The 26,269-nt window shown below is 43.5% G+C and overlaps 1 protein-coding gene across 2 annotated transcripts in view; it reads left to right on the top strand.

Moving 5' to 3' along the window:
* The window catches only part of LOC129811626 (formin-1-like), an 85,407-nt gene that overhangs the window by 12,357 nt on the left and 46,781 nt on the right, over positions 1–26,269 (top strand). Inside the window, exons 3-5 of one of the 2 annotated variants that reach the window (XM_055863079.1) lie at positions 7,220–7,383; positions 21,077–21,197; positions 24,846–24,907. In XM_055863079.1, the coding sequence (XP_055719054.1) occupies positions 7,220–7,383; positions 21,077–21,197; positions 24,846–24,907 (347 nt within the window). Of the gene's footprint in view, positions 1–7,219; positions 7,384–14,935; positions 20,786–21,076; positions 21,198–24,845; positions 24,908–26,269 lie in introns of those variants that run through there. The other variant, XM_055863078.1, reaches the window with a different exon arrangement.

The raw sequence follows: 26,269 nt of genomic DNA, 5'->3' as shown, positions 1-26,269 counted from the left end.
CATACACTCAATTAGTATTTATTAGCATTGCCTTTAAATTGTTTAACTTGGGTCAAACGTTTCGGGTAGCCTTCCACAAGCTTCCCACAATAAGTTGGGTGAATTTTGGCCGATTCCTCCAGACAGAGCTGGTGTAACTGAGTCAGGTTTGTAGGCCTCCTTGCTCGCACACGCGTTCAGTTCTGCCAACAAATTTTCTATAGGATTGAGGTCAGGGCTTTGTGATGGCCACTTCAATACCTTGACTTTGTTGTCCGTAAGCCATTTTGCCACACCTTTGGAAGTATGCTTGGGGTCATTGTCCATTTGGAAGACCCATTTGCGACCAAGCTTTAACTTCCTGACTAATGTCTTGAGATGTTGCTTCAATATATCCACATAATTATCCTGCTTCATGATGCCATCTATTTTGTGAAGTGCACCAGTCCCTCCTGCAGCAAAGCACCCCCACAACATGATGCTGCCACCCCCGTGCTTCACGGTTGGGATGGTGTTCTTCAGCTTGCAAGCCTCCCCCTTTTTCCTCCAAACATAACGATGGTCATTATGGCTAAACAGTTCTATTTTTGTTTCATCAGACCAGAGGACATTTCTCCAAAAAGTACGATCTTTGTCCCCATGTGCAGTTGCTGTTTTGGAGCAGTGGCTTCTTCCTTGCTGAGCGGCCTTTCAGGTTATGTCAATATAGGACTGTCAATATAGGCCTCTGTTTTACTGTGGATATAGATACTTATGTACCTATTTCCTCCAGCATCTTCACAAGGTTCTTTGCTGTTGTTCTGAGATTGACTTGCACTTTTCGCACCAAAGTATGTTCACCTCTAGGAGACAGAACACATCTCCTTCCTGAGCGGTATGACGGCTGCGTGGTCCCATGGTGTTTATACTTACGTAGTATTGTTTGTACAGATGAACGTGGTACCTTCAGGCATTTGGAAATTGCTCCCAAGGATGAACCAGACTTGTGGAGGTCTACATTTTTTTTTCTGAGGTCTTGGCTGAATTCTTTTGATTTTCCCATGATGTCAAGCAAAGAGGCACTGGGTTTGAAGGTAGGCCTTGAAATACATCCACAGGTACACCTCCAATTGACTCAAATGATTTTCTAGAATTTTCCAAGCTGTTTAAAGGCACAGTCAACTTAGTGTATGTTAACTTCTGACCCACTGGCATTGTTGAATGTGAATTATAAAAATAATCTGTCTGTAAACAATTGTTGGAAAAATTACTTGTGTCATGCACACGGTAGATGTCCTAACCGACTTGCCAAAACTATAGTTTGTTAACAAGAAATTGGTGGAGTGGTTGAAAAACGAGTTTTAATGACTCAACAGCTGGTGCACGAAATCTAAGGAAGTCTCAAGGTTTTGCTCGACCTGAGGTAGACGGGGCTGTAGTGGAGCAGGTTGAGAGCTTCAAGTTCCTTGGCGTCCACATCACCAACAAACTAACATGGTCCAAGCACACCAAGACAGTCGTGAAGAGGGCACGACAAAACCTATTAGGTTTTGAGATGTTCGAGATGAGATGAGATGTTCGACGAGCAGGTGTCCACATACTTTTAGTCATGTACTCTAGTTGTAAATTGACACGTCATTGTTTGAACCTTTCGTGCACTTGTTTTTATGCAAATTGAGGTTTGCTTTTTAGTTAATACTGCTAGAAAGCCTACTAGCTTCATGAGCTTCATCTATTGTTTGATGTGTGACCCACATGTTAAATGCTACAGTAAATAGCCACTGCCAATTTAACCAACCACACCACATGTTTTTGCATCCCACTTTGACATTTTGTTATCTTGTTGCTATTTTGCATAGCTTAATCACGTATGCATATTGCTATTGATTTGTTTAATAATTGTATATTTTTATATTACAATTTATTAATATTATAGCATTAGATAACCTAATTGTGCATTCATGTATCTATCATTATTGCTTGTTATTATTTGCTATTTATTTGTCTCCCTGCAGACATACTACGTTACCTACCGGCTGGACAGTCCTAACCAAAGCTAATCAAGACAAGAATTAGACAAATTCCAACTGAACTGTCAACAATCTAACTCAACTGTACTGTGATTCAATCCATCTGAACAACCTTACATGCAATGTACCATCATCTGAATATAAAGTCTCAGGTCAGAGACATTAGCATAATGGATGAGCGGTAGATTACATTGAGCCATGGGATGAAGTTTTGTACAAGTTTTGTATAAGTGCTACTGTCAACATTAGTAGTCAATGTCTGTGTTTTGTTTCCATTAATGTGAAATAAAATGCCATATTTCTGTTGATTTTGGAGAATATTAAAATTATACATTTATTTATTATATATATATTTTTTACATTTCACCTTTATTCAACCAGGTAGGCTAGTTGAGAACAAGTTCTCAATTGCAATTGCGACCTGGCCAAGATAAAGCAAAGCAGTTCGACACATACAAGAACACAGAGTTACACATGGAATAAACAAACATACAGTCAATAATACAGTAGAAAAAGTCTGTATACAGTATGTGCAAATGAGGTAGGATAAGGGAAGTAAGGCAATGAATAGGCCATGGTGGCGAAATAATTACAGTATAGCAATTAAACACTGGAATGGTAGATGTGCAGAAGATGATTGTGCAAGTAGAGATACTGGGGTACAAAGGAGCAAGATAAGTAAATAAATACAGTATGGGGATGAGGTAGTTGGATGGGCTATTTACAGATGGGCTATGTACAGGGGCAGTGATCTGTGAGCTGCTCTGACAGCTGGTGCTTAAAGCTAGTGAGGGAGATATGAGTCTCCAGCTTCAGTGATTTTTGCAGTTCGTTCCAGTCATTTGCAGCAGCGAACTGGAAGGAAAGGCAGCCAAAGGAAGAATTGGCTTTGGGGGTGACCAGTGAGATATACCTGCTGGAGCGCGTGCTACGGGTGGGTGCTGCTATGGTGACCAGTGAGCTGAGATAAGGCGGGGCTTTACCTAGCAGAGACTTGTAGATGACCTGGAGCCAGTGAAATACCTTACAAACCTTTAAACTGTCTTTATCAATATACAAATGAGAAAGACCTGTTGTTTTGTCTAGTGATAATTTGCAATGAAAATATAAAGCATTTGAAGCTTCAAAATCATGTCTTGAAGATTTTTATTTTGTACTCAATAATTATTATCCTGAACAAATGTATTAATTTGTATTTTCACAGAAGTATATTTTCTCGTGTCCTTTGTTCAAGCATACTACTGTACATTTGAACTTTTGGAATGACCAATGAGTTTATTAACACCATATATGAGCCAGGAATATACAATAAGAGGGACTCCTTTAGAGAGTGGAAACAACACCAAAAGAGAAGGGATCTAATAGTGTGTGAGAGTTGAGCATCTTATGCAGCATGAGGTTAGATACAGTGCCTTGCAAAAGTAATTATCCCCCTTGGAGTTTTTCCTATTTGGTTGCATTACAACCTGTAATTTAAATTGATTTTTATTTGGATTTCATGGACATACACAAAATAGTCCAAATTGGTGAAGTGAAATGAAAAAAAATACTTTTTTCAAGAAATTCAAAAAAATAAAAAAAGGAAAAGTGGTGCGTGCATATGTGTTCACCCCCTTTGCTATGAAGCCACTAAATTAGATCTGGTGCAACCAATTACCTTCAGAAGTCACATAATTAGTTTTAAAAAAGTCCACCTGTGCGCAATCTAAGTGTCACATGATCTGTCACATGACCTCAGTATATATACACCTGTTCTGAAAGGCCCCAGAATCTGCAACACCACTAAGCAAGGGGCACCACCAAGTAAACGGCACCATGAAGACCAAGGAGCTCTCCAAACAGGTCAGGGACAAAGCTGTGGAGAAGTAGAGATCAGGGTTGGGTTATAAAAAAATATCCGAAACTTTGAACATCCCACGGAGCACCATTAAATCCATTATTTAAAAAAATGGAAAGAATATAGCACCACAACAAACCTGACAAGAGAGGGCCACCCACCAAAACTCGGACCAGGCAAGGAGAGTATTAATCAGAGAGGAAACAAAGAGACCAAAGATAACCCTGAAGGAGCTGCAAAGCTCCACAGCGGAGATTGGAGTATCTGTCCATAGGACCACTTAGAGCCGTATACTCCACATAGCTGGGTTTTACGGAAGAGTGGCCAGAAAAAAGCTATTGCTTAAAGAAAAAAATAAGAAACATGTTTGGTGTTCACCGAAAGGCATGTGGGAGATCAGATCAGATTGGTCGGACCAGCGTTGAACAGACCTGAGCGCGGGAGCTTGTAGTTTTAATTTCTGTTTGTAGGCTGGAATCAACAAAATGGAGTCGTGGTCAGCTTTTCCGAAAGGAGGGCGGGGGAGGGCCTTATATGCGTCGCGGAAGTTAGTATAACAATGGTCCAGAGTTTTGCCAGCCCTGGTAGGACAATCGATGTGCTGATAGAATTTAGGGAGTTTTGTTTTTAGATTAGCCTTGTTAAAATCCCCAGCTACGATGAATGCAGCCTCAGGGTGTGTGGTTTCCAGTTTACAGAGAGTCAGATAGAGTTCGTTCAGGGCCATCGATGTGTCTGCTTGGGGGGGAATATATACGGCTGTGATTATGACCGAAGAGAATTCCCTTGGTAGATAATGCGGTCGACATTTGATTGTGAGGAGTTCTAGATCAGGTGAACAGAATGACTTGAGTTCCTGAGTGTTGTTATGATGGTCACACCACGTCTCGTTAATCATGAGGCATACCCCCCCGCCCCTCTTCTTACCAGAAAGATGTTTGTTTCTGTCTGCGCGATGCGTGAAGAAACCAGCTGGCTGCACCGACTCCGTTAGCGTCTTTTGAGTTAGCCATGTTTCCGTGAAGCAGAGCACGTTGCAATCCCTGATGTCTCTCTGGAAAGTTACCCGTGCTCGGATTTCATCGACCTTATTGTCAAGAGACTGGACATTGGCGAGTAGTATGCTAGGGAGTGGAGCGCGATGTGCCCGTCTCCGAAGCCTGACCAGGAGACCGCTACGTTTTCCCCTTTTACGGCGTCGAGTAGCTTCGCCGGCTGGGATCAGGTCCATTGTATTGGATGGAAGGCAAAACACTGGATCCGTTTCGGGAAAGTCATATTCCTGGTAGGAACGGTGGTTAGTTGACGTTACTCGTATATTCAGTAGTTCCTCCCGACTGTATGTAATGACATCTAAGATCACCTGGGGTACCAATGTAAGAAATAACACATAAAAAAACAGAATACTGCATATTTTCCAAGGAACGCGAAGCGAGGCAGCCATCTCGCTCGGCGCCCGGAAGTACGGTGGCAGTATCATGGTGGCAGTATCATGCTGTGGGGATGTTTTTCATCGGCAGGGACTGGGAAACTGGTCAGAATTGAAGAAATGATGGATGGCGCTAAATACAGGGAAATTCTTGAGGGAAGCCTGTTTGTCTTTCAGAGATTTGAGACTGGAATGGAGGTTCACCTTCCAGCAGGACAATGGCCATAAGCATACTGCTAAAGCAACACTTGAGTGGTTTAAGGGGAAACATTTAAATGTCTTGGAATGGCCTAGTCAAAGCCCAGACCTTAATCCAATTGAGAATCTGTGGTATAACTTAAATATTGCTGTACACCTGCGGAACCCATCCAACTTGAAGGAGCTGGAGCAGTTTTGCCTTCAAGAATGGGCAAAAATCCCAGTGGCAAGATGTGCCAAGCTTATAGAGACATACCCCAAGAGACTTGCAGCTGTAATTGCTGCAAAAGGTGGCTCTACAAAGTATTGACTATTGAAGTTTTCAGTTTTTCTGTCTTATTTCTGTCTTATTTCTTGTTTGTTTCACAATAAAACATATTTTGCATCTTCAAAGTGGTAGGCATGTTGTGTAATTCAAATTATACAACCCCCCTAAAATCCATTTTAATTCCAGGTTGTAAGAAAAAGAAGAACAAAATAGGAAAAATGCCAAGGGGGTGAATACTTTCGCAAACCACTGTACCTCTCAGTTTAAACGTATTATTTATCTAAACAACAGGTTGAAGTGATAGCAGTGTGACCCTCCTGTGAAGGTGTTGTATTACAGCATGAGAAAACCCTGAGTTGAGGTTGTTGAGCATCAGTGTGTTCATTGTGAACTGTTTCTCTATTCCTCTTTCTCCCCCACCTCTGTCTTTATCGTACTTCAGCGCTTCTCAAATCAAATTGTATTCATCACATGCTTTGTAAACAACAGGTGTAGACTAAAAGTGAAATGTTTACTCCCAAGGCGAAGAATGCAGGAAGTATTTTTGCTGTGTGTGAGAGTACCACGTGTGCATATGTGTACGTGTCAATGTGGATGTGACAGTATTTTTTTGTGAGATGCACTTTTGTGTTATGTTTTTGGGGAGCGCACAATACTAGTCTACCCTTGACATTATTTGTGCTCATAGGCTGGAGGGGTGATGGACTATGGATGAGGTTGTCTCTGAGCTATGAATCACAAAGTCCAAATGACTCTGAATCCATCTTTCCCTGTAGGCTGAAGGGAGTGGGTGTGTTTGAGGATTATCTCGGAATAGGAATAGGGTATGGATGAGAGACTCTACTCACAATAGCCCTGTTCTTGCAACTGTGTTCCACCATAGTTTAGCCAGAACCTAGTCTTATCTAGTCAGATTTAGTCAGGTTTAGTCTCTCTAAGTGGGCTAGATGTCGGGCTGCTCTCCACTCCAATCCCTGAGAACAGAAAAGATGTGTTACAGTGAGTGAAAACAAACACAAACACGCTATTGGTCTGGTTTCTTTAGCCAATTATTTTAGAGAAGAGCGTATCACCATTCCCTAGGTAATGTACTCTGTTACAGTCCTGCGATGGCCAATGCATTGACTCATATACAGAAATCCATATCGGTTATAGTGTCATTTGTTTTAGAGGGCACTGTTCTTTATCAGATCATAGGGCGGTTGGTGGTCCCCAGGCTGAAGTCTAGCTATGTGCAGTATATAAAACACATCTGTACCCTGCAGCAGAGATGTGCTTGTCTTTGATTTTTTAAAGCTACGATGCCTGCTTTCTACCTCCACCCACTTGATCCATTCAGCATACATGTCAGCTCTGTTGCTCTGTAAAATCCCTCCCTAACAGACGGTGTGTTTCAGTCTATCCTAATACACCTGTTATTACAATTCATTACAACTCATTATTGTGTGTTTACGTGTGTGCATATGTGTGTTTGTGTGTGTTTGTGTGTGTGTGTGTAGAGGAGGCCGATATCTGGATGCTGGACGGTGATGATACCATCTCCCAGACCCAGGACTCCCTGAACCGTGTCTCCCGTCCCAATCACCTGGACTTCCTCAGGATCACGCCCCCAGAGGATGACATCATCGGAGATACCCCCTACTACCCTCAACTGGAGTGCACGGTGAGAGCTGCTGCACCCACACATTTAGCTAACAGCAATATATCATAGGAAAGAACTGGCCAAGGTGTAACTAGGCCCTAGAGTTTTTCCTGGTCAGGTGGGTCACATGGTCAGGAACACCTCTGGCCCTAATTGATACTGTATAAAGGTCACTACACAATAGCATTAGTCATCCTCCATTACGTATCTGCTTTCAGAGCAGTGTAGCATGACAGTGTTGTTCCCTCAGGGTTCCAGGCCAGCGAGTACTCCAATCTACTGAAGCGCTAAACCACCTGATCATGATTTCCGCTAGTTGCGTTAACATTAAGAGATCTGGGATGTGGTGCTGTGGTCCTTGGTGGTTCAGAGCCCAGGACGGACTCTAGCTACTCTACTAACCCCTTCACCTAGGTGCAATGTGTCTCAAGGTGTTTTCACTACTGAAGCCAATCATCCATCCAAACATCTGCCATTTGTCGCAGGCAGGGTAGTGTCAGATGATGTTGAAGTAATATAGCTACAGGTTCACCTGCCTCACCTAAAGCCTATTCTCATAGGAAGTTGCTGTAGACTCCCGACCGCTAAAAGTCAGTTTTTGGACTATATGTGTGAAATGCTTGATAATGTATTTGATATCAACAGATACCTAAGTATATTTTCTGGGTGACCTAAATATTGACTGATTGTCATCAAGCTGTCCACTCAAAAATAATCTTCAAGCTGTAACCGATTCCTGCAATGAATCGTGAATAATGATGAGTGAGAAAGTTACAAACATACAAATATCATACCTACAATGCTAACCATCATGCTAACCTCTCACCATTACAATAACAGGGGAGGTTAGCATTTTTGGGGGAGTATAATATTTGTGCATCTGCAACTTTCTCACTCATCATTATTCAAGATTCATTCAGGACTATCCGTAATCATGGTAGCGTCCACATTAATGTAGAAGTGTTTACAAACATATACTATTCTTATTTACAATAAAAGTGACTCCAAATTACACAATACATTATTTACCATTAATTTCTATTGGGCACAAAATGATCTGAAACACAACCAAAACAAACAGCAAATGCATCGAACAAGTTTGTAGAGTCACAAGCTTGATGTAATCTTTGCGTGCTAGAAATATGGGACCAAATACTAAACTTTTTACTACTTTAATATACTTATACATTACCGTTCATTACCGTTCAAAATAAATTTCCTTACTTTTGAAAGAAAAGCTACTTTTTTGTCCATTAAAATAACATCAAATTCCAGTTGAAGCTCGCATCCGCTACAAGACCATGGTGCTTGCCTACGGAGCTGTGAGGGGAACGGCACCTCAGTACCTTCAGGCTCTGATCAGGCCCTACACCCAAACAAGGGCACTGCGTTCATCCACCTCTGGCCTGCTCGCCTCCCTACCACTGAGGAAGTACAGTTCCCGCTCAGCCCAGTCAAAACTGTTCGCTGCTCTGGCCCCCCAATGGTGGAACAAACTCCCTCACGACGCCAGGACAGCGGAGTCAATCACCACCTTCCGGAGACACCTGAAACCCCACCTCTTCAAGGAATACCTAGGATAAAGCAATCCTTCTGCCCCCCCCCCCCCCCCCCTCCCTTAAAAGATCTGATGCACTATTGTAAAGTGGCTGTTCCACTGGATGTCATAAGGTGAATGCACCAATTTGTAAGTCGCTCTGGATAAGAGCGTCTGCTAAATGACTTAAATGTAAATGTAATCAAATTGATCAGAAATACAGTGTAGACTTTATGTTGTAAATGACTATTGTAGCTGGAAATGGCAGATTTTTATATGGAATATCTATATTGGCGTACAGAGGCCCATTATCAGCAACCATCATTCCAGTGTTCCAATGGCACGTTGTGTTAGCTAATCCAAGTTCATCATTTTAAAAGGCTAATTGATCATTAGAAAACCCTTTTGCAATTATGTTAGCACAGCTGAAAACTGGCCTTCTTTAGACTAGTTAGCCTTTGCTGTAAAATGGCACCGGAAGAAATGGCAGCAGTTTTATGGGCGCCCAACCAATTGTGCTATTATATGTTTTTTTCGCATTATTTGTAACTTATTTTGTACATAATGTTTCTGCAACCGTATCTTACGGCAAAAAAGAGCTTCTGGATATCAGGACAGCGATCACTCACCTTGGATTAGACAAAGATTGTTTCTACAACAAAGACGACGCACAGGACATTCTCCAAACACCCCACAGGACCGACATCCTCGCTATTTGCAAGAGAAAGCGACGCAGGTACAGAGGACAAAGAGCTGGATGCCTGGTCAGGACCCGGAGAAGGCGACTGGGAAAGCTGCCTTTACCGTCAATACTACTCGCCAACGTGCAATCATTGGACAATAAATTAGACGAGGTACGATCACGAATATCCTACCAACGGGACATCAGAAACTGTAATATCCTATGCTTCACTGAATCGTGGCTGAATAACGACATGGATATTCAGCTAAATATACGCTGTACCGGCAATATTAGATCAGCACACTCCGGTAAGACGAGGGGGGGCGGTCTGTGCATATTTGTAAACAACAGCTGGTGCACGAAATCTAAGGAAGTCTCTAGATTTTGCTCGCCTGAAGTAGAGTATATTGTGATAAATTGCAGGCCACACTACTTGCCTAGAGAGTTTTCAGCTATACTTTTCGTGGCTGTTTATTTACCACCACAGACAGATGCTGGCACTAAGACCACACTCAGTCAGCTGCATAAGGAAATAAGCAAACAGAACAAAAAGAGAACAAACCACTCACCCAGAGGCGGCGCTCCTAGTGGCCGGAGACTTTAATGCAGGGAAACTTAAATCAGTTCTACCAAATTTCTATCAACATGTTAAATGTGCAACCAGAGGGAAAATAATTCTAGATCACCTGTACTCCACACCCAGAGACGCGTACAAAGCTCTCTCTCGCACTCCATTTGGTAAATCTGACCACAACTCTATCCTCCTGATTCCTGCTTACAAGCAAAAATTAAAGCAGGAAGCACCAGTGACTGTGTCTATAAAAAAGTGGTCAGATGAAGCAGATGCTAAACTACAGGACTGTTTTGCTATAACAGACTGGAACATGTTCCGGGATTCTTCCGATGGCATTGAGGAGGACACCACATCAGTAACCGGCTTTATCAATAAGTGCATCGAGGATGTCGTCCCCACAGTGACTGTACGTACATACCCCAACCAGAAACCATGGATTACAGGCAACATTCGGACTGAGCTAAAGGGTAGAGCTGCCGCTAACCCGGAAGCTAATAAGAAATCCTGCTATGCCCTGCGACGAACCATCAAACAGGCAAAGTGTCAATACAGGGCTAAGATTGAATCATACTACACTGGCTCCGACGCTCGTCTTATGTAGCAGTGTTTGCAAACTATTACAGACTACAAAGGAAGCACAGCTGCGAGCTGCCCAGTGACACGAGCCTACCAGATGAGCTAAATCACGTCTATGCTCGCTTCGAGGCAAGCAACACTGAGGCATGCATGAGAGCATCAGCTGTTCCGGACGACTCTGTGATCACACTCTCCGTAGCCGACGTGAGTAAGACCTTTAAGTTCTTTATGATAGGGGGCAGCATTTTCACTTTTGGATGAATTGCGTGCCCATAGTGAACTGCCTCCTATTCTGTCCCAGATGCTACTATATGCATAATATTATTACGATTGGATATAAAACACTCTGAAGTTTCTAAAACTGTTTGAATGATGTCTGTGAGTATAACAGAACTCATATGGCAGGCAACAACCTGAGAAAAAATCCAAACAGGAGGTGAGAATTCTGAGACTGGTCAATGTTCAACTCATCGCCGATTCAATTCCCTGTAAGATATGGATCTGTTTGCACTTCCTACGCCTTCCACTAGATGTCAACAGTCTGTAGAACGTGGAATGAAGCTTATGCTGTGTTGTGGGGCCGGATAGGAGGGGAATGAGTCAGTGGTCTGGCAGATTGCCAGTTCCTGGTCATGCTCTTTCCTCATGATATCGCCTTGCGTTCCATAACTTCTACAGACATGAAGGAATGCTCCGGTTGGAACGGTATTGGATATATATGATAACAACATCCTGAAGATTGATTCTCTACTTAGTTTGACCAGTTTATTCGACCTGTTATATAACTTTTTGAAGTTTTCGTCCGAGTTCGCCTGCATTTGCGCGAGCGTTTGGACATGTGCACTAAACATGCTAGCAAAAGTAGCTACTTAGACATAAGTAATGGACATTATCGAACAAAACAACGATTTATTGTGGAACTAGGATTCCTGTGAGTGCATTCTGATGAAGATGATCAAAGGTAAGGGAATATTTATGATGTAATTTCGTATTTCTGTTGACTCCAACATGGCGGAGAAATGTTGTTATGTTTGAGCGCCGTCTCAGATTATTGCATGTTGTGCTTTTTACGTAAAGCTTTTTTGAAATCTGACACATCGGTTGCATTAAGAACAAGTGTATCTTTAATTATATGTAAAACATGTATCTTTCATCAAAGTTTATGATGAGTATTTCTGTTATTTGACGTGGCTCTCTGCAATTTCTCTGGATATTTTGGAGGCATTTCTGAACATGGCGCCAATGTAAACCGAGATTTGTGGATATAAATATGCACATTATCGAACAAAACATAAATGTAGTGTGTAACATGATGCCCTATGAGTGTCATCTGATGAAGATCATCAAAGATTAATTTTATCTCTATTTCTACTTTTTGTGACTACTATCTTTTGCTGGGAAAATGGCTGTGTTTTTCTGTGGCTATGTACTGAGCTAACATAATCGTTTGGTGTGCTTTCACCGTAAATCCTTTTTTAAATCAGACATGTTGGCTGGATTCACAACATGTGTAGCTTTAATTTGGTGTCTTTCATGTGTGATTTCATGAAAGATTGATTTTTATAGTAATATATTTGAATTTGGTGCGCTACATTTTTTCTGGCTTTTGGCCAAGTGGGACGCTACCGTCCCACATATCCCAGAGAGGTTAAACAGGTCAACATACACAAGGCTGCGGGGCCATGTAACGACCTGGGTGTTGGGGGGTGTGAAATCAGACGCAGGAACAGCAGAGCTTCAATGCGGTGATTTTTAATTTCCAACCGGCAACCCAAAATGTCCAACACGGACTTACTGGGTGTCATAAACACCTGTCTACTAATACGGGAGACAGACCCAGTATACAATACAATACACCACTCCCGAAATCCACAGCTACAGACGAACAATCCCGCACAAATAAGCATACAGGCTGGCTGACTAATAAAGCCACACTAATTACCAATTAACTCAAACCAGGTGATACAAATAAACACATAAGGAGGGGGAGGAAAAAGAGTCAGTGGCAGCTAGTAGGCCGGTGACGACGACCGCCGAGCACCACCCGAACGGGAAGGAGAGCCTGCCTCGGTTGAAGTCGTGACAGGCCAGAAGGATTACCAGGACGTGTGCTCCGGGCATGTGCTGACCAACGGGCAGGTGTCTTCACTGACATTTTCAACATGTCCCTGATTGAGTCTGTAATACCAACATGTTTCAAGCAGACCACCATAGTCCCTGTGCCCAAGAACACAAAGGCAACCTGCCTAAATGACTACAGACCCGTAGCACTCACGTCCGTAGCCATGAAGTGCTTTGAAAGGTTGGTAATGGCTCACATCAACACCATTATCCCAGAAACCCTAGACCCACTCCAATTTGCATACCGCCTAAACAGATCCACAGATGATGTAATCTCTATTGCACTCCACACTGCCCTTTCCCACCTGGACAAAAGGAACACTTATGTAAGAATGCTATTCATTGACTACAGCTCAGCATTCAACACCATAGTACCCTCAAAGCTCATCACTAAACTAAGGATCCTGGGACTAAACACCTCCCTCTGCAACTGGATCCTGGACTTCCTGACGGCCGCCCCCAGGTGGTGAGGGTAGGTAGCAACACATCTGCCACGCTGATCCTCAACACTGGAGTTCCACAGGGGTGCATGCTCAGTCCCCTCGTGTACTCCCTGTTCACCCACGACTACATGGCCAGGCACGACTCCAACACCATCATTAAGTTTGCAGACGACACAACAGTGGTAGGCCTGATCATAGACAACGACGAGACAGCCTATAGGGAGGAGGTCAGAGACCTGGCCGTGTGGTGCCAGAATAACAACCTATCCCTCAACGTAACCAAGACTAAGGATATGATTGTGGACTCCAGGAAAAGGAGGACTGAGCACGCCCCCATTATCATCGACGGGAGGGCTGTAGTGGAGCAGATTGAGAGCTTCAAGTTCCTCGGTGTCCACATCAACAACAAACTAGAATGGTCCAAACACACCAAGACAGTCGTGAAGAGGGCACAACAAAGCCTATTCACCCTCCTCACCTCCTGACGTGTTGCATCACTGCCTGGTACGGCAATTGCTCGGCCTCTGACCGCATGGCACTACAGAGGGTAGTGCGTATGGCCCAGTACATCACTGGGGCTAAGCTGCCTGCCATCCAGGACCTCTACACCAAGTGGTGTCAGAGGAAAGCCCTACAAATTGTCAAATACTCCAGCCACCCCAGTCATAGACTGTTCTCTCTACTACCGCATGGCAAGCTGTACCGGAGTGCCAAGTCTAGGACAAAAAGGCTTCTCAACAGTTTTTACCCTCAAGCCATAAGACTCATGAACAGGTAATCAAATGGCTACCCGGACTATTTGCGTGCCCCCCCCAAACCCTCTTTTTACGCTGCTGCTACTCTCTGTTTATCATATATGCATAGTCACTTTAACTATACATTCATGTACATACTACCTCAATTGGGACGACCAACCAGTGCTCCCGCACATTGGCTAACCGGGCTATCTGCATTGTGTCCCACCACCCACCATCCGCCAACCCCTCTTTTACGCTACTGCTACTCTCTGTTCATCATATATGCATAGTCACTTTAACCATACATACATGTACATACTACCTCAATCAGTCTGACTAACCGGTGTCTGTATGTAGCCTCGCTACTGTTATAGCCTCGCTACTGTATATAGCCTGTCTTTTTACTGTTGTTTTATTTCTTTACTTACTTATTGTTTACCTAACACCTTTTTTGCACTATTGGTTAGAGCCTGTAAGTAAGCATTTCACTCTAAGGTCTACACCTGTTGTATTCGGCGCATGTGACAAATAAACTTGATTTCATTTAGTTGAGTATCTGGAGCATCAGCATTTGTGGGTTCGATTACAGGCTCAAAATGGCCAGAAACAAATAACTTTCTTCTGAAACTCGTCAGTCTGTTCTTGTTCTGAGAAATTAAGGCTATTCCATGCGAGAAATTGCCAAGAAACTGAAGATCTCATACAATGCTGTGTACTACTCCCTTCACAGAACAGTGCAAACTGGCTCTAACCAGAATAGAAAGAGGAGTGGCAGGCCCGGGTGCACAATTGAGCAAGAGGACAAGAACATTAGAGTGTCTAGTTTGAGAAACATACGTCTCACAAGTCCTACACTGGTAGATTTATTAAATTGTACCCGCAAAACACCAGTCTCAACGTCAACAGTGAAGAGGTGACTCCGGGATGCTGGCCTTCTAGGCAGAGTTGCAAAGAAAAAGCCATATCTCAGACTGGCCAATATAAAAAAAAGATTAAGATGGGCAAAAGAACACAGACACTGGACAGAGAAACTCTGCCTAGAAGGCCAGCATCCCAGATTTGCCTCTTCTCTGTTGACGTTGAGACTGGTGTTTTGCGGGTACTATTTAACGAAGCTGCCAGTGGAGGACTTGTGAGGCGTCTGTTTCTCAAAGGCCTGATAAAGGTGGAATGCTTCCTTCTGAAATGTTCTCCCATCTCCACAGATGAACTCTGGAGCTCACTCAGAGTGACCATCGGGTTCTTTGTCACCTCCCTGACCAAGGCCCTTCTCCCCCGATTGCTCAGTTTGGCCAGGGCCAGCTTTAGGAAGAGTTTTGGTGGTTCCAAACTTCTTCCATTTTAAAATGATGGACCTTCAATGCAGCATAAATGTTTTGGTACCCTTCACCAGACCTGTGCCTCGACACAATCCTGTCTCGGAGCTCTACGGACAATTCCTTCGACCTCATGGCTTGGTTTTTGGTCTGACATGCACTGTCAACTGTGGGACCTTATATAGACAGATGTGTGCCTTTCCAAATCTTGTCCAATCAATAGAATTTGTTCTAGAAACATCTCAAGGATGATCAATGGAAACAAGATGCACCGGAGCTCAATTTCGAGTCTCATAGCAAAGGGTTTGAATACTTATGTAAATAAGGTATTTCTGTTTTTGTTTTTTCATACATTTGCAAGAATTTCTAAAACCTGTTTTTGATTTGTCATTATGGGTTATTGTGTGTAGATCGATGAGGGAAAAAATTATTTAATCAATTTTAGAATAAGGCTGTAATGTAACAAAATGTGGAAAAAGTCAAGGGGTCTGAATACTTTCCAAATGCACTGTAAAATGTAACAACTTAACAATCAAGTTTATTTTATATATTTTATTTTATATAAATTCCTGTGTCTGTCTGTCAAGATTCCATCATGCCATTTGACTAGATTTGAAGGGTAGATTATTGTGTGGTTTGGGTGTGGTTGTGTGTCAGTTGTGACATAGCATAGTTTAATCAAAAGACACTCCCTGATCTTTGTTGTAGCATATCATAACAAATGTAACCTGTCTCTGGTTTTACCTCTAGACTAGTGGTAGACTGTCTCAACATGAAGATACCCACATACTCATGTGTAGTGTGGCCTACGCTGGCATTGTAGTCATGGCATCCATTGTGGTGACTTAAATGCCATGGCATCCATTGTGGTGACTTGTTTTTCAAGTCACTTGTTACTTGATTGATAGACTGCTTTTTAACCATTGTACAGTAGTTGTGGTTAGGGCTGGGAATTGCCAGCGACGTCATGATGCGATATTTTCATGATACTTAGGTCCTGATACGATATGTATTATGATTCTCACGATTCTATATGTATTGTGATTCGATACTGTGCTAAAAACACTAGTTGTAGTCAGTGGGAGATTTAAAGAAGAACCTCCTTACTGTCACTGTTACTCAGCTCCTCTCAGCCCTTCAATACAGGGTAAGTCGTGCTGAGGCCTGGCTATGCGGCTAGCTGATGGATTTACACTTAGTAAATTAAACACCAATGTGTAACGAATGTCGTCGGGAGAAGGAGAAGAGGACCAAGGTGCAGCGTGGTAAGTATTCATAATACTTTTAATAAATACGAACACTTGAACAAAAAACGACAAACGAACAGTTCTGCAAGGTGCAATAAATAAAACAGAAAATAACTACCCACCAAGCACAGGTGGGAATGAGGATACCTAAGTATGGTTCTCAATCAGAAACAACGATAGACAGCTGCCTCTGATTGAGAACCACACCAGGCCAAACACCTAGAAATACAAAACATAGAACAAAACATAGAATGCCCACCCCAACTCACGCCCTGACCAAACCAAAATAGAGACATAAACAAGGAACTAAGGTCAGGGTGTGACACAATGCTATTGATTTAATTACATATTGGGCCTCGCTCCAGGCTTGACAGCTACTGACTGACTATCTGTGGATTTGTTTTAAACCCCAGAAGATCAGAAATAATGTTTAAGTACAATAATAGTATTTTCTAATACATTATAAATATGATTATCTAATATATTATTAATGTTTACTAATGGCATGTTTTTGTCTTTGAACACAAACTGTATGTCTGGTTTGGTATGGGGCTCTAAATCACATTGACAACCATTGGTAATTCTTAATATTCCTATGTCTGAAGGAATGCATTGAGCAGTGAACATTGGCTCTGAAAGTTAAATGACCAAGCAGCCCTAATTTCACCAAGTACTTTTCAGGCCTATGTGCTCTGTTTTGTGCTAAAATCTGTCAAGTGAATAATAAAAGTTGCTTGGTGCTAGATAGATTGTTGAACCCATCGTACCTCTTTGAAGCAGCAGGTTTTGTAGACTATACATATTGTAGTGTTGCTTGTCTGTGTACACTCAATATAAACTCACTGTACTAGAAAACTTGTGTGATGATTTGTATGTTTGCAGTTTATGATTTAGTGTCAAGACAAATCTTATCTAACGATATTCACACTATGAGATGAGGTAATTGAGACCTATTTTCTTCTCACCAAACTGTAGCAGCGTTAGCCCCTTGACATTAGCGGAGCTACTGACGGCACAAGATTGCAGTGTTGGTCAGGGCTGGTCAGGTCTGGGCAGCAGCAGCAGACTGACTAATCACTACAGCTTAAGCCCTATGCTGTAATAGTACAGAGAGCAAAGAGCAGAGTAACACAGGGCTGGATCTCCCCTGCGGTCCACCTGACCATCAGGAGATTAGCTAGCTAACTAGCTAGCAGCCCCACTTTTACACTGCACTCAGAGAGCACAGCGCTAATCAACAGAGAGCTCCAGCTACCCATGGCTGCCATTTTGCGGAAGTAAGAAGGAGTAACCGGACACCTGTGCTGCCTGCTGCCACAGTTCCCTCCCAGGCAGGGCGGGGGGAAGGCGGGGCCAGACCGGATAGACCAGTGTGCCGCATTCCTTTCCAACCTGGAGGCTTTTCTCAGGAACACAGAGATCTTCTGTACACATATACACACAGGGAGAGAGGGGAAAGAACCATGCCAGGAGGGCAACTCGGACAGTAGCTCTGACTCAGGTCTCTGTATCTACACATATAGTAGGAGAGGAGTATTGGAACCTTCCGGGCCAAATTCAAATAACTTGTTCCGTTGTTATCCTGAGAAACTGAGAATTTGTTTCTCCTGGATTCCCAGGGAGATTATTCCGGGACATGCTTCCTGCCTCTGAACAGTTTGACTTGACCGGGCACGTCATTGGAATTCTGCTCTACAAAACTGGAAGTTCTGGAACTCTGGAAAATGCAGATTAGAGGCTGTTTGTGATTGAAGAAAGTTGTCTATTCACAGCACAGCAAGGTTTTGTGTTGCCAAACGGGATTACAGGATAGCAGGGGTTATAGCTGGAGCCCTCCTGGAGAGGGTAAGAAGAGCTAGGGGATTTGTCCTCACAAAGGCCTTTTGTTCATTGGAACCAGTAGAAGGACACAGTTTGGCAGGTTAGACAGCTGGAGGTGTAGAGATGAGCCTTTTGTGACACTCTGAATGGACACACTGTACTGGGGTAGCCTTTCTACCTGGCTGGCTGACTACATTTTAGTAATTTAGTAGATACTCTTATTCAGAGCAACTTACAGGAGCAATTAAGGTTAAATACCTTGCGCAAGGGGCAAAACAACAGATTTTTCACCTAGTCGGCTCAGGGAATCGAACCAGCAAACTTTTGGTTACTGGCCCAACGCTCTTAACGCTAGGCTACCTGCCGACCCAGAGTTCACTGCCCGAAGTACATGCTACAGTGCAGTTAAGGGCTCTGTGAAAATGGACAGTGTAAGTAATAACTCTGAGGGTCAGGGGAAGCAGCAATCCAATTTGTTCCACAATAAGATATCCACTATGTTTACACGTGGGGACAAGACTGAGCCTCAGAGGTTGGTGGGAGAGACTGCGGTGCTGACGGCTTTCAGGACCCTGTCTGATGAAGAGAACGATCTCACAGGGGTCAGTGATCAAAGTGCCCTGGATGTTATCAGTGATGTGAGGGGTATGAGTGTGGTACTTCATAAAAGAGAGGCCACCTTCCTTTACACTGAGGACAGGATTGAATCATGGGAGAATGAGTCCAGTAGCTTTGTGACCTCTCCTAACACAGGTCAGGTGTCTGTTTCCACGGCCGACCCAGGTCTGGTCCAGGTTACAATGGTGGAGATCTGTAGCGACACAGAGATGGAAGATGAGGAGGGGATCAGCAGCCTCAGCCAATCGGACAAGCATGACGCCCCTGGAATGTTCTTCCCACCTGACAATGACCAGTGGGCAGTGGCAGTGTTTGATGATAACAAGGGTCAGCTGCCACCCGTTGGCCCAGTGAGAGGTGCCATTGAGACAGACTTAAAGCTGCCTGTGTTTAAGCCGCATAGTCTTGTGGAGGGATCCCTCAAAGATACCTCTGTTCTGTACTCTGCGAGGTTTATGGGCAGATCTAACAGTGGGACAGATCTTGGACTGCTCTCCTCTGTCTCCAAAACACAAGTGCCTGGAGACGGCTGCAGCACCGACCTCTACACTGATCCCAGGCCTGTGGAGGTGGGTGTGGATGCAGCAGCCATGGGTGCCAAGGGGTCCAGCCATCATCACCACAAAGTAGCCAAAGGCGTCAGCACCAGCCAGGAAGTATTGGGCCTTACTGACATGTGTGCTGGAGACAACTCTGCAGTGGCTTCACTTCTTAACTTGTCTCGTACCTCTGAACCACAGAAATCAGAGCATGCAGCAGATGACACTGCCTTGCAGTCAGGACAGCCAGAGGACCAAGATTCTGGACAGAGGAAGGAGATTTTGGGGGAAAACACTGGAACTGAGGAGCATAAAGATCATGTCCACTGCCTGGACTCCCCCTCCACCCTCTCTGAGTCAAAGCCACCTGAAGCAGCAGAGACATCTTCTCCTAGCCTGGAGAAGCAGACTGACACTGAAGTGAGAAAAGGTATTTTAAGGACTGGTCTGGCCGTGTCGCGTGTTCCTGGAGAGTCCCCAACTGACAGCCAGCCAAGTGCCACTCCTGTCTTTGTCTCACCCAGGGGCCAAGGCGACATGCTTGTCAAAAGGAGGCCCGACACAGACTCACCCTCCGCCTCCCCCTCCCCCTCCAGTGGAACAGTCTCCTCCCATGCCCCCTCCTTCCAGCTGCCTGCCCTGTTCAGTGGACTGCGGGTTCTGAAGAAAGGGGCTGTGGGGGAGGAGAGGGAGACCGTGTCTGAGATCAAACAGAGAGATGCTGACCTGGCCCTTCTAAGCCTGAAGAAGACCGTCAACAAAGCCAATAACTTCCCTGAGCAGATCACCTCCAGTAGCCGCACCCCCAAAAAACGTCCCGAGCCCAAACATGTGTCTGAGACCAAGGGTCATCTCCTGGGGCAGCTCAACCAGCTGCTCAACCTTGATGGGACCAAGGCCGAGGACAAGCCGGACCCACTGCTAGAGCTCAGAGACAGGGAGCCTGAGAGGGGGGAGGAGGGGGCGACAGACCAGGGTCCAGAGCTGATCCCCACCACCCCACCAGCAGACAACAGGAAAGCCTCAGACACAACATTAAACACTTTTAAGAGTCTCTTCAGCTCCAAACCTGCTAAAAGGGATACAGCGGATCCTGTGGATTTAGAGGCTGTCAAGAAAAAAAATAAAAGTGAGAAGGAGCTGCTGAAATCCATCTTTGAGAGAACCTCCAAGTCTCCCAGCAGTGAGCAAAAAGGTCCAGCGGAGTCTAAAGTATGTACTGTTTGTGTTTAACTCAAAGGTTTATTCCTTCTGTATTTTATAGAACCCTGTTTGTTTGTTCTCAGATCATCAAGGTTTTGAAATGTAGGAATGTAGAGCCATTTGAAGTGTATGTTGTGTTTTGTTGTGACCTGCAAGGCAGACAGGACAGTAGGGTATTAGTTTTGGTCATGATCTTGATTTGAGATGTTCTCATGTCTTATCGCATGTTGACTTTTCAGTCAGATTATGTTCTGTGTGTTCTGTGTTAATTGAGGAATGATCTCCTGTCTTTCCTCCCAGTCTGAGATCACCTCCCCTACAGACAGTGAGGACCGGACCCCCGGGCGGCTCCAGGCCATCTGGCCCCCGCCCAAGCCCAAGGATGAGGAGGAGAAGGTGGGGCTCAGGTACACCGAGGCAGGTAAGGACCTGCGCCATCCTGGAGCTTACTCTACACTGCATCTAAAGTATCATACAATGTCCTGTTGAGAAATGCATGTATGCTGTTGTCTGCCTTAACTATTTCTCACAAGACAAGATAGTCTTAACAAAAGTAAACTGAGTGGCTCCTCCCTGTTTTATCCAGGGCAGGCGCTCTCCTTACATAATCGGTCTATTTAGTCTAACTGAGAGGTGACACAAACATGTAGTGCAGCCCTGCTGGTATCTACATAGCCAGCTAATCCCAGTGACAGGGTGTAAGATAACCCTTAAATCCATTTAAAGCAGGAACACAGTGAAACCTTCCCTCCACAGTAATGCTGCTGTCTGTTGAGACGTCTGGTAGAATCACACAGTATAGTGGATCTTTGGGAGGTAGTTTGGGGATAGGCTGGGGGTGGGCAGCCTGCCATTCTCTCAGCCTGTCTCTCTTTGAAGAAGAATACTCACACAAATAGGGTAAAGGCACAGAGGACTCCAAATAGGCTGATATAATAACATTACAGCGAGAAATTCATTTATCTTAATCTGTTGGTTGCAGAAAACCTGCTGTACTGGAGTAGAGCAAGTATGTGGCAGCTATATCAGGCCATCTCATGGAGTTTGGAAGGTTGAGGAAAACATGTTTACGTGTGTGTGTGTGTGTGTGTGTGTGTGTGTGTGTGTGTGTGTGTGTGTGTGTGTGTGTGTGTGTGTGTGTGTGTGTGTGTGTGTGTGTGTGTGTGTGTGTTTGTGTGCACATCCATATACTATAGGCACGCACCCATGCTGTAGGCACGCACCCACACATACACCATTACCATTAACTCTCGTGCTTTCACTCTCAGAATTTTAGCCTTGAAACAGCATTGTCTATTGTTTACCACGAAGGGCCCGATGATGGGTCTGGTTACCATCAAGTTATTTTCTATAGTTTAATCATTCCAAGTAGCAGTAACACAAACTTTAGGGGCTCAACAGGTAACATCTTCACTTATCTGTCACACATCATCTCTCATGTGAATTCCTCTTCACGTGCAGGTGAGTCTGGGAAGGGTATTTTTCCAGAAGTCCCAACATAAAATATATATTGCAATGCCATAATAAAAGTCTCAGATACACATGACATGTTTCTGAATATATACTGAACAAAAAATATAAATGCAACATTAAACAAATTCAAAGATTTTACTCAGTTACAGTTCATATAAGGAAATCGGTCATTTGAAATAAATTCATTAAGCCCCAATTTATGGATTTCACATGACTGGGAATACAGATATCTTTATTTTTTCAAAGTAGGGGCGTGGATCAGAAAACCAGTCAGTATCTAGTGTGTCCACCATTTTCCTCATGCAGCACGAGACATTTCCTTCTCATAGAGTTGAGAACATCCCAAACATGCTCAATGGATGACATGTCTAGTGAGTATGCAGGCCATGGAAGAACTGGGACATTTTCAGCTTCCAGGAATTCTGTACAGATCTTTGCGACATTGGGCCATGCATTATGAGGCTGAAACATGAGGGAATGGCAGCAGATGAATGGCACAACAATGGGCCTCAGTATCTCGTCACGATATCTCTGTGCATTCAAATTGCCATCGAAAAAATGCAATTGTGTTCATTGTCTGTAGCTAATGGCTGCCCATACCATAACCCCACCTCCACCATGGGGCACTCTGTTCACAACATTGACATCAGTAAACTGCTCGCCAACACAAAGCCATGCACACTGTGCCGTCTACCCAGTACAGTTGAAACCGGGATTCATCCATGAAGAGCACACTTTTCCAGTGTGCCAGTGGCCATCGAAGGCGAGCATTTGCACACTGAAGTCAGTTACGAAGCCATGGTGAGGACGACAAGCACGCATATGAGCGTCCCTGAGATGCTTTCTGACAGTTTGTGCAGAAACTCTTCGTTTGTGAAAGCCCACATTTTCATCAACTCTCCGGGTGGCTAGTCTCAGACGATCCCGCAGGGGAAGAAGCCAAATGTGGAGGTCCTGGGCTGGTGTTGTTACACATGGTCTGCGCTTGTGAGGCGGTTGGACGTACTGCCAAATTCTCTAAAGCGACGTTGGTAGAGAAATTCACATTACATTCTCTGGCAACAGCTCTGGTGGACATTCCTGCAGTTAGCATTCCAATTTTGCACGCTCCCTCAAAACTTCAGACATCTGTGGCATTGTGTTGTGTGACAAAACTGCACATTTTAGAGTGGCCCTTTATTGTCCCCAGCAGAAGGTGCACCTGTGTAATGATCATGTTGTTTAATCAGCTTATTTATATGCCACACCTGTCAGGTGAATGGATTATCTTGGCAAGGAGACATGCTCACTAACAGGGATGTAAACAAATTTTTGTAATTCGTTTTAACAAAATTATATTTTTGTGAGTATGGAACATTTCTTGAATCTTTTATTTCAGCTCATGAAACATGGGACCAACACTTTACATGTTGCATTTTTATATATTTTTCAGTATAAAATATATATTTATTATTCTAAAACCATGGCTACACTTACATACTTTAAAACACCAAAAAGGCATACTGTGATATCCCCTCTACAACAGATTGCTTAGCGCAAATAGCTTTACTGCTGAGTGTGCTAACTTGTTCATACTGTCAGAAGCTCTTTATATAGTTCACTGCACAATTAGATGAAAAAAAAACTATTTTAATGTGGTTGTCGAAGACATTCTTATTCTCACATACACTGAGTGTACAAAACATTAAAATATTATAAATTGAAGTGCCTTTGAACGGGTTATGGTAGTAGGTGCCAGGTGTACCGGTTTGTGTCAAGAACTGCAACTCTGCGGGGTTTTTCACACTCAACAGTCTCCCATGTGTATCAAGAATGGTCCACCACCCAAAGGACATTCAGCCAACTTGACAGAACTGTGGGAAGCACTCGGGTCAACATGGGCCAGCATCCCTGTGGAACACTTTCAACATCTTGTATAGTCCATGCCCCGACGAACTGAGGCTGTTCTGAGGGCAAAGGGAGGGTTGCAACTCAATATTAGGAAGGTGTTCTTAATGTTTTCACTCTCAGTGTATGTTGGCCTTATAAACTATATATTACTGTAGTTTACTGTGGGATAACGAGGCAACATAAATAAAGCAGTCTTTGAAAATTCAATATCTTTCACGGTACCAGCAAGGACATTAAAAACAGGTTGGTTTAGTTTCCTAAATAGGCGCTTTTACTGGCATAGCTGTAACTGATCCACCCTACAGTAACTGTTGTCAGATGTTACTGTTGTCTTAAAAAGTAGATTCATGTCCTTTATTGTTCTTCAAGTGGTCCGTCGAGACAAAGGCATGTCTCTTTTGTCTCTCAACATCAAGAGGAGAGGATGATGTTTTGCTGCCATATTAGTTACCCCTGCAATGCTAGGTTAATCTTGTGTGCATGTCACTATTTTACTAGTTAATGTATGATCACAGAGTAAATGATCTCATGAATGGCCAGTAAATCTGATGGCTTTTGAAAGTGTCATCTCTGGCAGACATTAAAAAAACCCTTCGAACTAATATGACATTTGAGATGGTCGTGTGCTGTGTAATTGTATTTATGTATAAATATTTATTACATTATGGTGTCCTACAGTAAGTGTCTGTGCTCTTTCCCCTCACAGAGCACCAGGCTGCCCTCTTACAGTTGAAGAGAGAATGCAAAGAGGAGGTGGAGAAAGTACATGTAAGTTAATCTCCTTGTTCGAAGCAGTTCACTACATATAGTTTCTACTGGTTTCAGCGCTGGGGTTTGTTTCAGTCAAGAGAGAAAGAGAGGTCTGCAAATGTAGTCACCTCACCATGTCCTCCTGGAATGTAATAACAAAGTAACTTATAGTTACTGAACCCAGGAAACTGCAGTTTTCTTCAGAGACACTAGATGTCACCAATCAACCACAGAAGCAGAGCCAACCTGTGTCTTTAGTGACTGGACTTTCCACGCTTGATGTCTGAGCTTGTCCCATAGTGTAGTTAACGCTTCTCCTCATCACCATAGAACACTTACAGCCTTTAGTGTCTATCTAAATGTTATTGGCCTCACCTGTTGGGCTTATTCAAAACGGTATGTCAAATTGGGTCTGGTGTCATCTTTTGACTCCTTCAAATGGTCATTTCAACTAAAGCATCTCAGTAATTGACACACCTGTGGCATAACACTGTTATCAGTCCCAAGGTTTTGTCAGCATAGAAATGATCAAATGTGTTTGACTCTGTTTGAATGATAGTGCTCACCTCCAGTAGGACAGACCACATTCACATTTGATATGCGGTCAGCATTGATTCTGGAAGCTGTGATGTCCTCATATGAAATAAGATAACCATTTACAACCTGGATGCTGGATGCACACAGATATCTAATTTACTGAACTGTCTCTCTCCAACTGGAAATGTCTCCATTATTTCTTGTAAGATCTAGTTTTGAGTTCACCCTATGAATTTAGTCGATTCCACTGAAGCACTTTAACGCATTGTTTGTTCAACTGAGCCACCAGTGCCAAGGTGGTGCAACTGAAAACAGTATTTCAAATAGTTTCTCACAGGTCTCAGTGGAGTAGTCAAAGGTGTTAGTTATGTTTTCTCTGCCTTCCAAGAACAGCCTGAGATTAATAAGAATGCATATCAAAACATGCCAGATGATAGAGCAAACTGTTGACCTTATTTATGGAACAATTTTTTTGAAGATCAAGCTTATTGGAGCAAAGTGTCTGGAAAGTGTGTCTTAAAATTACTATTATTACAGCAGTGCTGATTCAGCAGATATAGGTTACTCTGTCTTCCTCTGTGTGTTACCCTGTCATTTGTCCCTGATCCCTTGCATTAGGCCATGATATTGACACTCCTAAACATGTAGTTAAACCATGAGAAAGGATAGAAACGTGCCTAACACATTTTCCTAGCTGACCACATGCTAACAAGGAACATGTGTCAGATACATACCAAAATATTTTCCTTTTCACTTTTCCTCAAGTTTGTCTGGATTGTGTTGATGTTTGAAACGTCAATCAACATCCAGCTTATTAGCTCTTCATTATGTTGTCAGTCATTG

The sequence above is a fragment of the Salvelinus fontinalis genome, chromosome 15, assembly GCF_029448725.1.
Source record: "Salvelinus fontinalis isolate EN_2023a chromosome 15, ASM2944872v1, whole genome shotgun sequence".
Lineage (NCBI taxonomy): Eukaryota > Metazoa > Chordata > Actinopteri > Salmoniformes > Salmonidae > Salvelinus > Salvelinus fontinalis.
The sequence above is the reverse complement of the archived record's forward strand: the minus strand, read 5'-3'. Positions and strand labels throughout refer to the sequence as shown.